General features: G+C 35.9%; 1 protein-coding gene across 3 annotated transcripts in view; it reads left to right on the top strand.

Annotated features, from left to right (window-relative positions):
• Positions 1–12858, top strand: part of hydin (HYDIN axonemal central pair apparatus protein) — a 128014-nt gene that overhangs the window by 93426 nt on the left and 21730 nt on the right. For 2 of the 3 annotated variants that reach the window (XM_073929185.1, XM_073929186.1), the window contains 19 exons: positions 146–556; positions 644–835; positions 2305–2375; positions 2475–2657; positions 2745–2864; positions 2979–3138; positions 4134–4306; positions 4850–5048; positions 5175–5277; positions 6311–6410; positions 6498–6666; positions 6782–7017; positions 8117–8219; positions 8810–9014; positions 9455–9684; positions 9784–9929; positions 10843–11038; positions 11121–11226; positions 11702–11929. In XM_073929185.1, the coding sequence (XP_073785286.1) occupies positions 146–556; positions 644–835; positions 2305–2375; positions 2475–2657; positions 2745–2864; positions 2979–3138; positions 4134–4306; positions 4850–5048; positions 5175–5277; positions 6311–6410; positions 6498–6666; positions 6782–7017; positions 8117–8219; positions 8810–9014; positions 9455–9684; positions 9784–9929; positions 10843–11038; positions 11121–11226; positions 11702–11929 (3331 nt within the window). Of the gene's footprint in view, positions 1–145; positions 557–643; positions 836–2304; positions 2376–2474; positions 2658–2744; positions 2865–2978; positions 3139–4133; positions 4307–4849; positions 5049–5174; positions 5278–6310; positions 6411–6497; positions 6667–6781; positions 7018–8116; positions 8220–8809; positions 9015–9454; positions 9697–9783; positions 9930–10842; positions 11039–11120; positions 11227–11701; positions 11930–12858 lie in introns of all 3 variants that reach the window. The other variant, NM_001114415.2, reaches the window with a different exon arrangement.

The following is a 12858-nucleotide window of genomic DNA, read 5'->3' on the forward strand; positions in this document are numbered from 1 at the left end:
AATTTTCATACATGAAATAAAGTTCCAGTGAGTTCCGATCAAGTTAAAGTGTACACCTTATGTTGAAGCAATTATTATACCTATTATACAAAAGCTAAAATCTGTTTTAAAAGCCTTTGCTGTAATTGTTATTCCTTATTAATAGTCCATTGAGAGTGACAGACATCTGCAGGTGCGATTTCATCAGTACGAACAGAGCCAAGCAGAAATACAGCACATTCTTCAGTTCTGGGACCGAACGCAGAGTCGTTTATTGCAGCCAATGGTGTCTGAAGTCCAGGAGACTGTAGACATCACCGATTGTCCTCCATCTTCTGCAAAGAAGACCAAGAAGGAACGAGAAAAGGAGAAAGCTGAGAGGGAAAAGTTAAAGGTTGATTCTGAAACTAAGTCACAAACTCTTAGCCAGACCCAAGTGTCAACAGATGGTGTCGAGGGCTTGGAAAAAATAGTGCTTCCAGAGCCTACTCCGCACACATGGATGTCTCTGAAAGAGAACAAAGAACTGAGCGCATTTGAGATCATCAAAAGCATGAAACTACCCTCCCATGAGGAGGTAAAGTACTTTAGCTTCTTTTTATGGTAATGTTTTGTTGAAAGCAAGTATGAGCAATATTAAGTCCATTTATTTTGTTTTATTTAGATTTTGGATGAGTTAGGGATAGGACCTAAAGGTCCACCCATCCCACCACCTATAATATTCTCCATAGTCCATTACCCTAAGATGAGACCACCCAACACACAGCTCTCCAGCAACTACTTTACATTTTTGAAGCCCATATCTTGTGAGGACCTGTCAGAGAAAGAAAAAGAACTCGGATCAGAAACTGTCAAGGTACTAAAATATCAAAAAATTTAACAAACATAAAAGTAGGACTGACTGGACTGACTCACTGACACCAAACAGGGTTGACAATTACTATTATGTTGACAAATTCATTTGACTATAACAAATGCTCTCCAATTACAACAGATCTGACAAAACCCAACAAATTGTCTACTGTTATTGACCTGTTGGTGAAGTCTGAGTTGGCCGTTATACAGTTAGGTCCATAAATATTTGGACATTGATACAATTCTAATATTTTTGGCTCAATACACGAACACAATCGATTTGAAATTAAATGAACAAGATGTGCTTTAACTGCAACCTGTCCGCTTTAATCTGAGGGTATTTACATCCAAATCAGGTGAATGGTTTAGGAATTACAGTAGTTTGCATATGTGCCTCCCACTTGTTAAGGGTCCAAAGGTAATTGGACAATTTTTTCTTTTTTTTATGACTACACCAGAGTGAATACAGAGGGTTTACCACAAGATGTAAACCATTAGTGAATCTTAAAAAATGAAGGCTAGATTAGAGTTCTAAAAAAACCTTCAGAGTGTTGAAACAGCATCCTTATGGACAGATGAGATCAAGATCAACTTGTCCCTGAATGATGGGAAGAGACGAATATGGAGAAGGTAAGGAACTGCTCATGATCCTTAGCTGTGAAGCATGGTGTTAGTAGTGACATGCCGTTGTCATGTATGGCTGTCAATGGAACTGATTCCCTTGTATTTATTAATGATGTGACTGCTGACAAAAGCAGCAGAATGATTTCTGAAGTGTTATCAGACACTTCTCTTCTGCACATATTAAGCCAAATGCTTCAAAACTCACTGGGCGGTGCTTCTCAGTTTAGATGGAGAATGACCCAAAGCATACTGCAAAAGCAACCAAAGAGTTTTTGATGAAAAGAAGTGGAATGTTATGCAATGGCCAAGTCAGTCACCTGACCTGAATTCGATTGAGCTTGCATTTTACTTGCTGAAGACAAAACTGAAGGAAAAATGCCCCAAGAACAAGCAGAAATTGAAGACAGTTGCTGTACAGGGCTGGCAGAGCCCCACTATGAATGAAACCCAGCGTCTGGTGATGTCTATGCGTTTCAGACTTCAAGGCTGTTATTGACTGTAAAGGATTTGCAACCAAGTATTAAAAAGTCAAATAATCATTTGATTTATGATTATTATTTTGTCCAATTACTTTTGGACCCTTAACAAGTGGGAGGCACAAATGCAAACTGTTGTAATTCCTAAACCATTCATCTGATTTGGATGTAAATACCCTCAAATTAAAGCGGACATGCTGCAGTTAAAGCACATCTTGTTTGTTTCATTTCCAATCGACTGTGTTAGTGCATAGAGCCAAAAATGTTATAATTGTGTAGATGTCCAAATATTTATGGACCTAACTGTATATTTTGGAATAATTTGAATAAGAAAAAAAGAATACTTGTTCAATTTCATGTTGCTTTGTAGGAGGGCATGACAATTACTACCACATCCAACCCTGGCCAGTCTGAGGAGCCCAAACCAGAATATAACCAAGGGTATAGGAGATTCCCTATGCATATGAAAGCATTTAAAATCACTAATAAATAGAAGCCTTTACCTACAGTACAGTATGTTTTAAATTTGTTCTTTTGCAGACTCACTGATTTCCGTTGGATTGTACCACCAAATGGAGCCATTACCCTAAGGATCAAGTTTAACTCTTCAGTTCATGGGCAATTTCATCAGACTTTCAGCTTTGAGGTCTTAGGGACCAAACGATGTTATCAGCTACACTGTAAAGGAATTTGTACTTACCCATCGATAAGCCGAGACCCCAAGTGAGTGACATTTCAGTAGGGAAATATACTGTAGTTATCATTGCCATTGGACATGTAGAACTTAGTAGCCTTTTTTGTGTGTAATAGGATTCTGTTTGCCCACTGCAAAAAGACACTGCGTCCTGAGAGTGGACTACAGAAGACTTACGTTATCCAGTCAGACCTGTATGAGTTTGGACCTCTCCTATGTGGAAAGACCAGGGACAGGTGCTAGCATCTAGTACTTTTGCATTAACGGTCATCTTTCATGTTTAAGATATTGCATAGGAATGTAAGTGTATATTTGTTTTTTATTAATATTATGATGTTATCCTGATTTAGATATAAAGAAGGAAAATATCCAGAGAACATGGAAAAGTTTGTAATTCACAACAATTCTCAAATGGATGCAGAGATCCAGTTTTGCTTTCAACATGACAGCAAGGCCACGACTTTCCTTCTTGACCCTCCAAATATGACCTTGAAGACCAATGAGCGAAAGGTATGAGCGTTTATACTTTGTACTCTTTATCTTTTTTGTACTCTTTTTATACTTTGGACTGTATGTGGGATACAGTACATGCGCTGATTATTTGAATAAGCTAACATTTGGACAGCTGTTACCAGTTTGTTCAGTTAGCTTGCCATGTACATTGGTGTACGGTTCCAGAAAGTGGGTAAGACAAAAACAGAAGCCAAAAAATAAAGCAAACAAGTAAATAACAGGGTGAGAATGTGGTAAAATGTGGTAAAAATCAGACGAGGGCTTTTTTTTCTGAATAGCTTTTTAAATTTGTCTGTTGGGTTTAGGGAAGTTGGTGGGCAGGTCAATCTCTGCTTTTTAAAATACTATTGGTTAGGTTTAGGGAAGGGGGAGGGTGGGTCAGTTGATCGGTCAGTCAGTCAGTCAAACAGTCAGTAAACAGTGGCCTCTGGTGGATTTACAAGAGAACAGCAGGTTTGAATGGCACTCGCGACTAGTGGCCTCTGGAGGAAAATTTAGCTCCGGGGATGTTTTTGACAGTCTCCAGAGGTTTCAGTATGAGCCTGGGTTGGTTTTATTCTAGATGTCATGACTAAACTATGGTTAGTGTAGCAAAACTATCATTAATTTTTGGTTGTCATGGTTTAACTACAAAACCATGTTTTTTAGGTTGTTCGATTTGTAATAAAACCATTTTAGCAACATCCTAATTTTTGTCTTTTTTTTCATGGTGCTCACCATTGTAGAAACATGCGAGCTTAATGATATTTAATTTAGTGTAGTGTTAAAACATGTTAGCAATATACTGTATAAACATTTTAGTAACATGTAAGCAATGCGTTCAGACATAATAATTCTTTATTCTTGTCAACAGCATGCTTAAACTTGTTAAAAACATGTTAGCAACATGTTTATTCCTGCTAGTAACTTGTTAATGCAAGGTTTATTTAAGCCAACAGAGTTTGTGCCAAACTACTTTTATATCTAGTTGATGTTTGATATTCTCCTGACAGGTTTTGAATGTGTGGGCATATCCAAATAACCCCAAACATATAGAGGACAGTGTGGTTTGCTGCATCAAGGGGAACCCAGAGCCTGTCCTCTTCCGCCTGTCCTGTATAGGAGTAAGACCTGAGTTGGAGATGGACCGCAAGCTCCTCCATTTTGACAAAACACCTCCATTCAGGTCTGCTATTTACCTGTGCTAAAGGTCCCATGAAGTTAAAATTAAGTTTTTTAAATGTTAGTATCAGTATTGTTAATTTTTAGGATATCAATAAGCTAGTGCGCACCAAAACAGTGACAAGATTAGCATTTAAATATATTAAACTGATATAAATGTGTAAAGCTTGTAGTTTATCACTTCTGCCTTAATGGATTAACAAATTTATTCACGTCACCTCATACTTCAGTTTCTCATCAAATTGTGACCAATTAAATGCTCTCTAGTATCTGTAATGCCCCACTCCCTTCTAGATGCTTTACATTTGATGCGTCTGAGCTCAACTACTTTCACTGGCAGAGCGGTAATAAAACGAAATGATAGGGCAGGCATGTTTTAACTGAGATTATGTCAAACATTGAATAAAAATGTACATTTTAAAGCACTTCACGGGACCTTTAAAAAAATTATGGTTGTTTGTTATTTTAATTTAAATGTGTATACCAGCTGTTACAGAATTGTTAAACATTTTTATAGATTTCTTTTATTTGTGTACTTTTCCTACAGAAAAGAAACCCAGAGCTTGCGTTTGTTCAATAACACCCTTATGCCAGCTGCTTGGAGACTGAGGGGACTGGAGTTGCTTGGAGATGAATTCAGCGTGTCACAGAACCAGGGCATCATCATGCCTCATTCTGACTTCCTCCTACACATGCATTTTATAGCCAAGAGCCCAATCAAACTGAAACGATCCATTTGTTTAGAGGTACTGCAGCGCAAACTTTTTTTTTATGTGACTGAAACACTACAAATGTTTACATATGTGTGTTTTTAATTTGTGTTATTGGTGTTGCACTTAGAATGCATTAGCTATTGTGTGTGTGTTTACCAGGTGTCAGATGTGGAGAACATTCTTGGCATTGTTCAGCATTCAGAAAACATTCAGATTATTGCTGAGGCCTATGATATTGCGGTGGACATAATCATTCCAGAAGGTACTCCACTGATAATAGCTTAATGGTTCATCACACTATAATATGTCACCCTAATATAAAAAATGTGTCCTTGCGTTATTCAATTGTGTCTCTTGTGTTGTTTCAAACTTGTGTGTTTTTTCTTAAAAGTAACGCAAAGTTAGAAACTAAATGCAGTGTCTTGATTATGCAACGTAAAAAATTTCTGTAGCATTTTTGGCCAACTGTAGAGTGGAGGAACTATGACATAAACTTGTAGGCCAATCGGCTGCTAGCATAAAACTGGTTCCCTTGATAAAATCCCCATAGTATTTTCCCATAGGCTTTTTTCGAAGATTGCAAAAAATAAGCGTTGTTTTCAAACACAGTTTATTACACTTACACGTTTTGTCCAACTGGATAATACTCACACGAAAATATAGCTTTTATCACTTTTGGATCTTAAATGCAAACGCAAGAACTGAAAAGCTAACATTTGTCTATAAACGGACTACAGTGTCTTCGGGGCGCTTGCCTTTGACATCAGCACCACTCTGCTTCTGACAACTTTTCAAGTTTATATTTAGAAATATGGTCCATGACAAAGATTCTCTCGGTTTACTCTCTCGGTTTATTATATTATAATCCATGCTATTTATACAGAAGGAATTATCCACGCACAATATGAATTCCCAATTAGAAAAATACTACAAACTAAAATATTACTTATGAAAAGACCTAAATAACAGAAATGTCCAGTACAAGCGAGCTGTATTCCAGACTAGTTCCGCCCGATGACGTAATGTCTCTGACACCACCTGTAGTCCCGTTTAGCAACTTGATAGCAATCATCTTTTTAAAGAAATGTAACCGTTTTTAAAAATCAAGAGTTGGATGTAACTGATGTGTTTTATGTCGTGGAATGAAACGTGAAAGTATCTTGAGTTTGTGGAAGCTACAAACCATATTTAAGCTAATTAACCAAAATCCCAGCTTCTGGGTTTTTGCATACAAATTGACGTCATAGTTCCTCCACTCTATTCTTTTGTTCATTTAATGTTTGTATTTACTGCAGATTTGGATGGGTCATTAGACTTTGGAACATTCAAAGTGTCAGAAGAAGTCAAGCGGTCTATTAAGTTAGAAAACAAGGGCAAATATGACATAGCATTTAAGTAAGTTATGTAGATATTTAATCTTACATTACAGTTTTCGTGATGAGATATTATCAAATATGTCTGTATACGTCCTCTCCTTTATAGGTTTACATTAGATGCGACAGAGCCAGGAATGCCGGATCTGAACTCAATATTCTCCATCACTCCTCGGAAGGGCTCTCTACGCCCCAACAATAAACCCACCACTGTCCAGATTATTTATCAAAACGACAAAGAAATGTCCATCAGAGATAGCCCAATCCTTTGTTGTCAGGTATTTTATAAATTAATACATTCTTTGCAATCCAATTCAGTACTCAGTTACCATGATTTGTTTTTTTATCTTAGCTCTGCTGCCATCAGAGACCAATGTTTAGTATTTTTCCCAGGTTATTGAGCCCAATTTGGAGGGAGGCGAGACCATTAGTACTATTCCAATCAAAGTGTCAGTCCAGGCAGTTTTCTCCAAGTACATTATCAGTCCCTCTAATGATATCAACTTTGGCCCAATGGTTCATGGCTCACGTAAAAAACAGACTCTCACTGTGGAGAATAAAGGCAACTTCGAGATGCGGTTTACCATTAGGCTGTGTAAAAACGCCTCAGTTCCTGCACAGAGGAGAGGGTACTGCATTTTTTATTAAAAAATTGTATATATGTATTCAGTTGAAGTCAGAATTATTAGCCCCCCTGTATACCCCCCCCAAATCCCCCCTATATAGTTTTAAACATAATAGTTTTAATAACTCATTTATAATAATAACTCATATATAATATTTAGTCTTTACCATGATGACAGTACATAATATTTTACTAGATATTGTTCAATATACTAGTATTCAGCTTAAAGTGCAATTTAAAGACTTAAAGCCGGCAGCTACAGTAGCTCTCTGCAACTCTCACATGGTGGCCCACTGAAGCCAAGCAGGACTGCGCCCGGTCAGTACCTGGATGGGAGATCACATAGCTTTGTTGCTGTCGGAAGTGGTGTTAGTGAGTCTGTGTGGGTCCCAATGCCCCAGTATAGTGAAGAGGACTCTATACTGCTCAGTGGGCGGTGTCTTTCGGATGAGATGTTAAACCGATGTCCTGACTCTCTGTGGTCGTTAAATATCCCAGGATGTCCTTCCCCCCAGCATCTTGGCCAAATTTGCCCACTGGCCTCTGTATATCATGGCCTCCTAACCATCCCCGTATCATAACTGGCTTCATCACTCTGTCTCTTCTCCAACAATCAGCTGGTGTGTCGTCCAGGTGGATGCTGCACACTGATGGTGGATAAGGAGATTCCCCCAATGTGTAAAGCGCTTTGAGTTTCTAGAAAAGCACTATATAAATGTAAGGAATTATTATTATTGTTATTATTATTATTATTAACTAGGTTAACTAGGTAAGTTAGGGTTATTAGACAATTCATTTTTCAACAGTGGCTTGTTCTGTAGACAATCGAATAAACATGTTGCTTAAGAGGGCTAATAATATTGACCTTAAAATGGAAAAAAAATAATAATAAGACTTTCTCCATAAGAAACAGTATTATAGAAAACACTGTGAAAAATTCCTCATTTTGTTAATTATTGTTTTGGAAATATTTGAAAAAAATAAAAATAAGCAAAGGAAGGATAATAATTATGACTTCTACTGTATAATCATTTTGTGATTTCAATTGTTTTTATTATTTATTTATATACTTTTTTAAAGTTCTACTTTTTTTGTTTTTTAAGTGTGGTAAATAAGAAGCCATCAAAAGACAGTTATGGTGCAAAGCCATCCAGTGCCAGTGAATTACGACTCAATGTGCAGACTGAGGCTGGTTTGTCAACACAGGTACAAATAATATTCCTTTACTTACAATTCTTGATATATAGAGGATATGCACAGTTAGTGTTTCTTCCCATACCGATAAACTTCTGGTAAACAGTTAATGTGACTTTTTTCAATTTTATAATGTTCCTTTTAAAGCATCAGTGTTGCAATGTTGTAATGGAAATTAAAATGCAATCGGTTAAACAGACTTCAGCATTCATTTAGTTGTTTCAAGTGTAAAAGCTGTTTACACGCGCGCACTGTCAGGATCAGCAGGCCAGCGCAGAAACACAATTGAAAATACAGGCGTAAAAAAATGTTAATATTTTAAAAGATATGATGCAGGAAAATAGAATTGAATGCAGTGCTTCTTATACAATCCGAGACCCACTTTACATTCTATTTCAACCAGGCAGTGGAGATCGTTTATTTAAAAAAAAAAAAAAAAAAAAAAAAAACAGACCTTAAATGCATAATTGCATACAGTTCATCAGAAGTGCTTGACCTAGGTTACTCCAAAATTAAAAGTCCTTCTGCATATATGCTATACAGTCACAATCTGACATATAATATATTATGCATTGATTTATTTACATGTTGGTTTTTTACAGGTTAATTTGACATGTGGTGTTTTCACATTGTTTCCATGCTTTGGGATTTTGGCACCTGGAGCCCAACAAGTGGTTAATGTGGATTGTAAAGCAGATTCTGTAGGTAGTTGGGAAGAATGTTTAGCTATCGACATCACTGACAGAGACCCCTCTGACAACCCAGATGGGATTCCATACAAGCTTGTAGCAGAAGTTTGTGTGCCAGGTTTGTAACTTATATATACTTATATATACAGTACAGTACTGAATCCATTACTAATTACATTTAAATCTATTTTGCATTATTAGGTGGATTATGAGCTTGTTCAGTACATGATTATTATATAGGTTAACAACTTGCTTTGTGTTTTTGTATGGTTATAAGAACTAGGTTCTCACAGATCATTGAATTTCAGGAATATCATGGAATATTAAAAGGTCTAGTCCAGACATTGAAAGTCTGTTTAATTTTTTTTTTTTTTTAATTTTTTGGTATCATGTTTTTTTATGACGTTGTTTCAAATGGCTTAGACTGGGAACCCTGTTAGACATATAGCATTATGATGAAAAATAATAACAATAAAGTTGTAAAGGACATTTAATAATCAAAAACTTTATTATCATTATTTTTCATCATATAATTTGATACAACTGTTTTGTTTACAGGAATAGCAAGCACAGACATTGCTTCTATCTTTGAGGAGCACCGTATCTGTAAGAACAGTAGCATGCTGCAGTGTGAGCAGTACCGGGACAGTATGGGCATTTATGTACAGGATGAGAACAAGTTTGTTTTCAACAATGTATTGGTGGGTCAGTCAGCCAAAGCTCGATTCCGACTGATCAATCCAGGAAAGGTATCCTGTGAACTCACCCTGGCAATCAAAACAGTCAAGGTGAGAATAATTGTAACTTTGTAACTATGAATAATCTATTTGTTGCTTAATGGTATCTTTTCTCAGCTGTTTTTTTTTATTTTTTTTTTATAATTTTAGACACAGAATGTCGAGGTTTTTGAGTTGACTCCTACAAAGATGTGTATCCCCAGCCACTCTCATGCTTTTGCCACTGTCACGTTTTCTCCTTTGAGTATGCAGATGTATCACATGGTTTTTGAGGCAGTTCTGAAATCGAATACCAGGTAACTGTTTTATTTATTTAACTTTATTTTTGTAAAACATTACAAGAAAAAATTCTAATGCGTCTGGGAGAAATATACAAAAAACATAGCATAATTTCGACTGCTGCAGCCATAGAACGTCACTAGTATTTCTTGATTATTACACTAGAATGAGAGTATAGTTCCTTGACATATCAGCATAAAATAATAGCAAAATTTTTACTTGGTCTGGTACATGATGTAACTACTGAAAGGTCAAGCTTTAAAAAGGAAAATTAGTGAAACACTTAGGTCATTTTAAAGTGACATGCTAATTGTCTAATCTGATTCAATGATTTATGCTAAGCTAAGCTAAAATGTCCCCACCAGATTCAACGATCTGCTAAATGGGTTAAAAAATGGAAAATTAAACTGTTTAACACTAGGGGACTTGTAAAATGACCCTATTTATTTATTTATTTTTTTAATAAACCGTTTTTTTTTAAACCCGTTCTTTTATATTCTCTTCTAAAGAAGTTATGTATTTGTAAATAACAAATTATAATCAATAACCAAATTATAAATGTCTTTGAATTTAGCAAATCTTTTACATTCTTATTCTTTTCTTACATTTATTTGCCCATCTCTTAAAAAAAGCATCAAAAACACCTAATTTTAAAAAATATGATTGAATGCCACATATCTCAAAAATAAAATCTGATTTTATATAATCATATACTTGATTAATTTAAATCATTTCTAAAGTGAAGAACAGTAACTTATTTGGCCCAAGCTATTTTTTAGTCCCACACTTTTTTTTCACCTAAAAGACACTGTATTGGTGAATCCGGGTTTGCTCGTTCTATACCAGGTTATTGTTTTCAATGTATATTTGAACTGCTTGGATGCTTGTTGAAATTTTGTTGTGGCTTTTCTCATTCTCTTTTGTCCAAAGTCAAGTATCTGCCCACAGACCCAAAGCTCTGGTGTTTGATCTAATGGGTGAAGGCAACTTGCCCTGCATCACTGTTTTAAAACCTGTTCAGAGGACTAATCAAGGTCATCCAGTGCTACAGTTTAAGCGCTCATTGGTGGGACGAGGGCAAACTCTTCCATTAGTGATCAAGAACAACAGCAATGTGCCTGCACAAGTAAGATAAGAATTTGTTTGACTAAACTACAGTTTATATGACTTTCAATATTCAATGGAATAATGTATTGTTTAATTTTCAGGTTAGCCTTATTTTACAATATCTCCCAGACGTTTTTACTCTAAAAGCTGCTCCTGGAACTGTATGCCGACTAGCCTCCTCACACATTGAAAGTGATCCTGGAAAAGGCAAGCCATTAAACTCAAATAAAATGTGTTCCCACTGCCTCTACATTAATTTCTCTCCAAATAAGAGAATTAAAACCATCAAAAGCAGCAGGATTTTTTCGTTAAATTGTTTGTCATTTGATTATTTAGGGGGTGCTTCGAGCCACAAAATACAGTGTGATAGGTAACTTCACATCAAGCTGTTGTGTTTGTCCAGTAAAATACAGTCAGTGACCAATCAGATTTGTGCATTCTGGAAAGCTGTATATTAACTTTAAATTTTAATTAAGTCATTTGAAGCTTTATGGTCATTGCATTTCGCAGAGTGCAGCAAGAGAAGGAACAAACCGTTATTTTTTTATGACTTGTGTATAAACATTTAGCTCGCGGCAGGCAACCATAAGCAGTAAATTGAAATAAACAGAACGTTAGCATGAGATATCCAACACAAGTGTATTAAAATTAAATGTATGTGGCATTTTTTGCTTCTCTTCAGATGCACAGCTTGCTTATGTAGCCTCTTTGACACTTATGGCTGGCCAACAAGCTGAATTCCTGGTCGGGTTTCATCCGAAGGTGGCTCAAAAATTTGAAGCCAGCATGAAGCTAATGGTTAAAGATAACCAATATGATCAGACTGTGGTGCAGATTGTGGGTGAGGGTTACCATGACATTATCATTCTGGAGAACGTTGGCAACAGAGTTCAGCAGGAAAGCACTGAAAGTAAGTGACAATGAATTTTTCAAACATTCTAAAGCATAACTGAAATAATAATGGTGTCATTCATAACTCTGGTGTACTGTTGAGCATATTTTCATCCACTCTGGGATGTTTTTAAGTCTTATTTTGGCAACAACTTTCTCTGCTTTTCAGCAAATGGAAGGATTTTTGGTGACAAATCTTATTTTGACACATTGTTATTTTGGGAATATTCTTTGGAATTTTTAAAAAAAACTCAACTATACAATCTAGGCAAATTTATTAGCCTTTTCGTTTTGTTGGTGGCTATTTTGCCCAATTGGCTTCCTTTATAATAACATGTTTTGATTGGTAATTTTTAATTGTTAGCACCAATTGTTAATGGTGCCAATTAATGACTGTGGGGAAAAAAAAATATTTTTATAACTTTTGTGTATTTGTTTTTTATTAGAATTTTTTTGTTTGTTTTTCTTTTGTTTGATACCATATATTAACTAAACATACTTCTTCTTTCTTACCGTGTTGCATACTTCTTAGAAGAAACTGTGGACAAGAGGGAAATAAAAGAATAAGAATAAATATAGTGCGGGGGACCTTGCTCCAGACATAAGTCTAACAAGAAGTCAAGACATGTCATAAAGAGCTGGATGCTTGTAGAAATTGTGAAATATATTGAAGATGCTCTTAACTGTTCAGTTCTGGTATGCAGAGAAGGGTTGCAGAAAGAGGAAGTATGTTTGAGTGCAACAGCTAAAGGACTGCAGAATGACTGATGAGTGACGTTACACCAAAACTCCACCTGTTTATATCAGTTGTGTATATATGCTGGAGTCAGGGAAATGTACGTTAGTTGCTAACCTCCTGAATGTAATTTTTGTATTGCATTGGGGTAACGTAAACCAGAGCTTTGTCCTTGAATTATTTATTTGTATTTAATATACTGTATTACTATT

This window comes from Danio rerio, chromosome 18 (genome assembly GCF_049306965.1).
Source record: "Danio rerio strain Tuebingen ecotype United States chromosome 18, GRCz12tu, whole genome shotgun sequence".
Taxonomy (NCBI): Eukaryota; Metazoa; Chordata; class Actinopteri; order Cypriniformes; family Danionidae; genus Danio; species Danio rerio.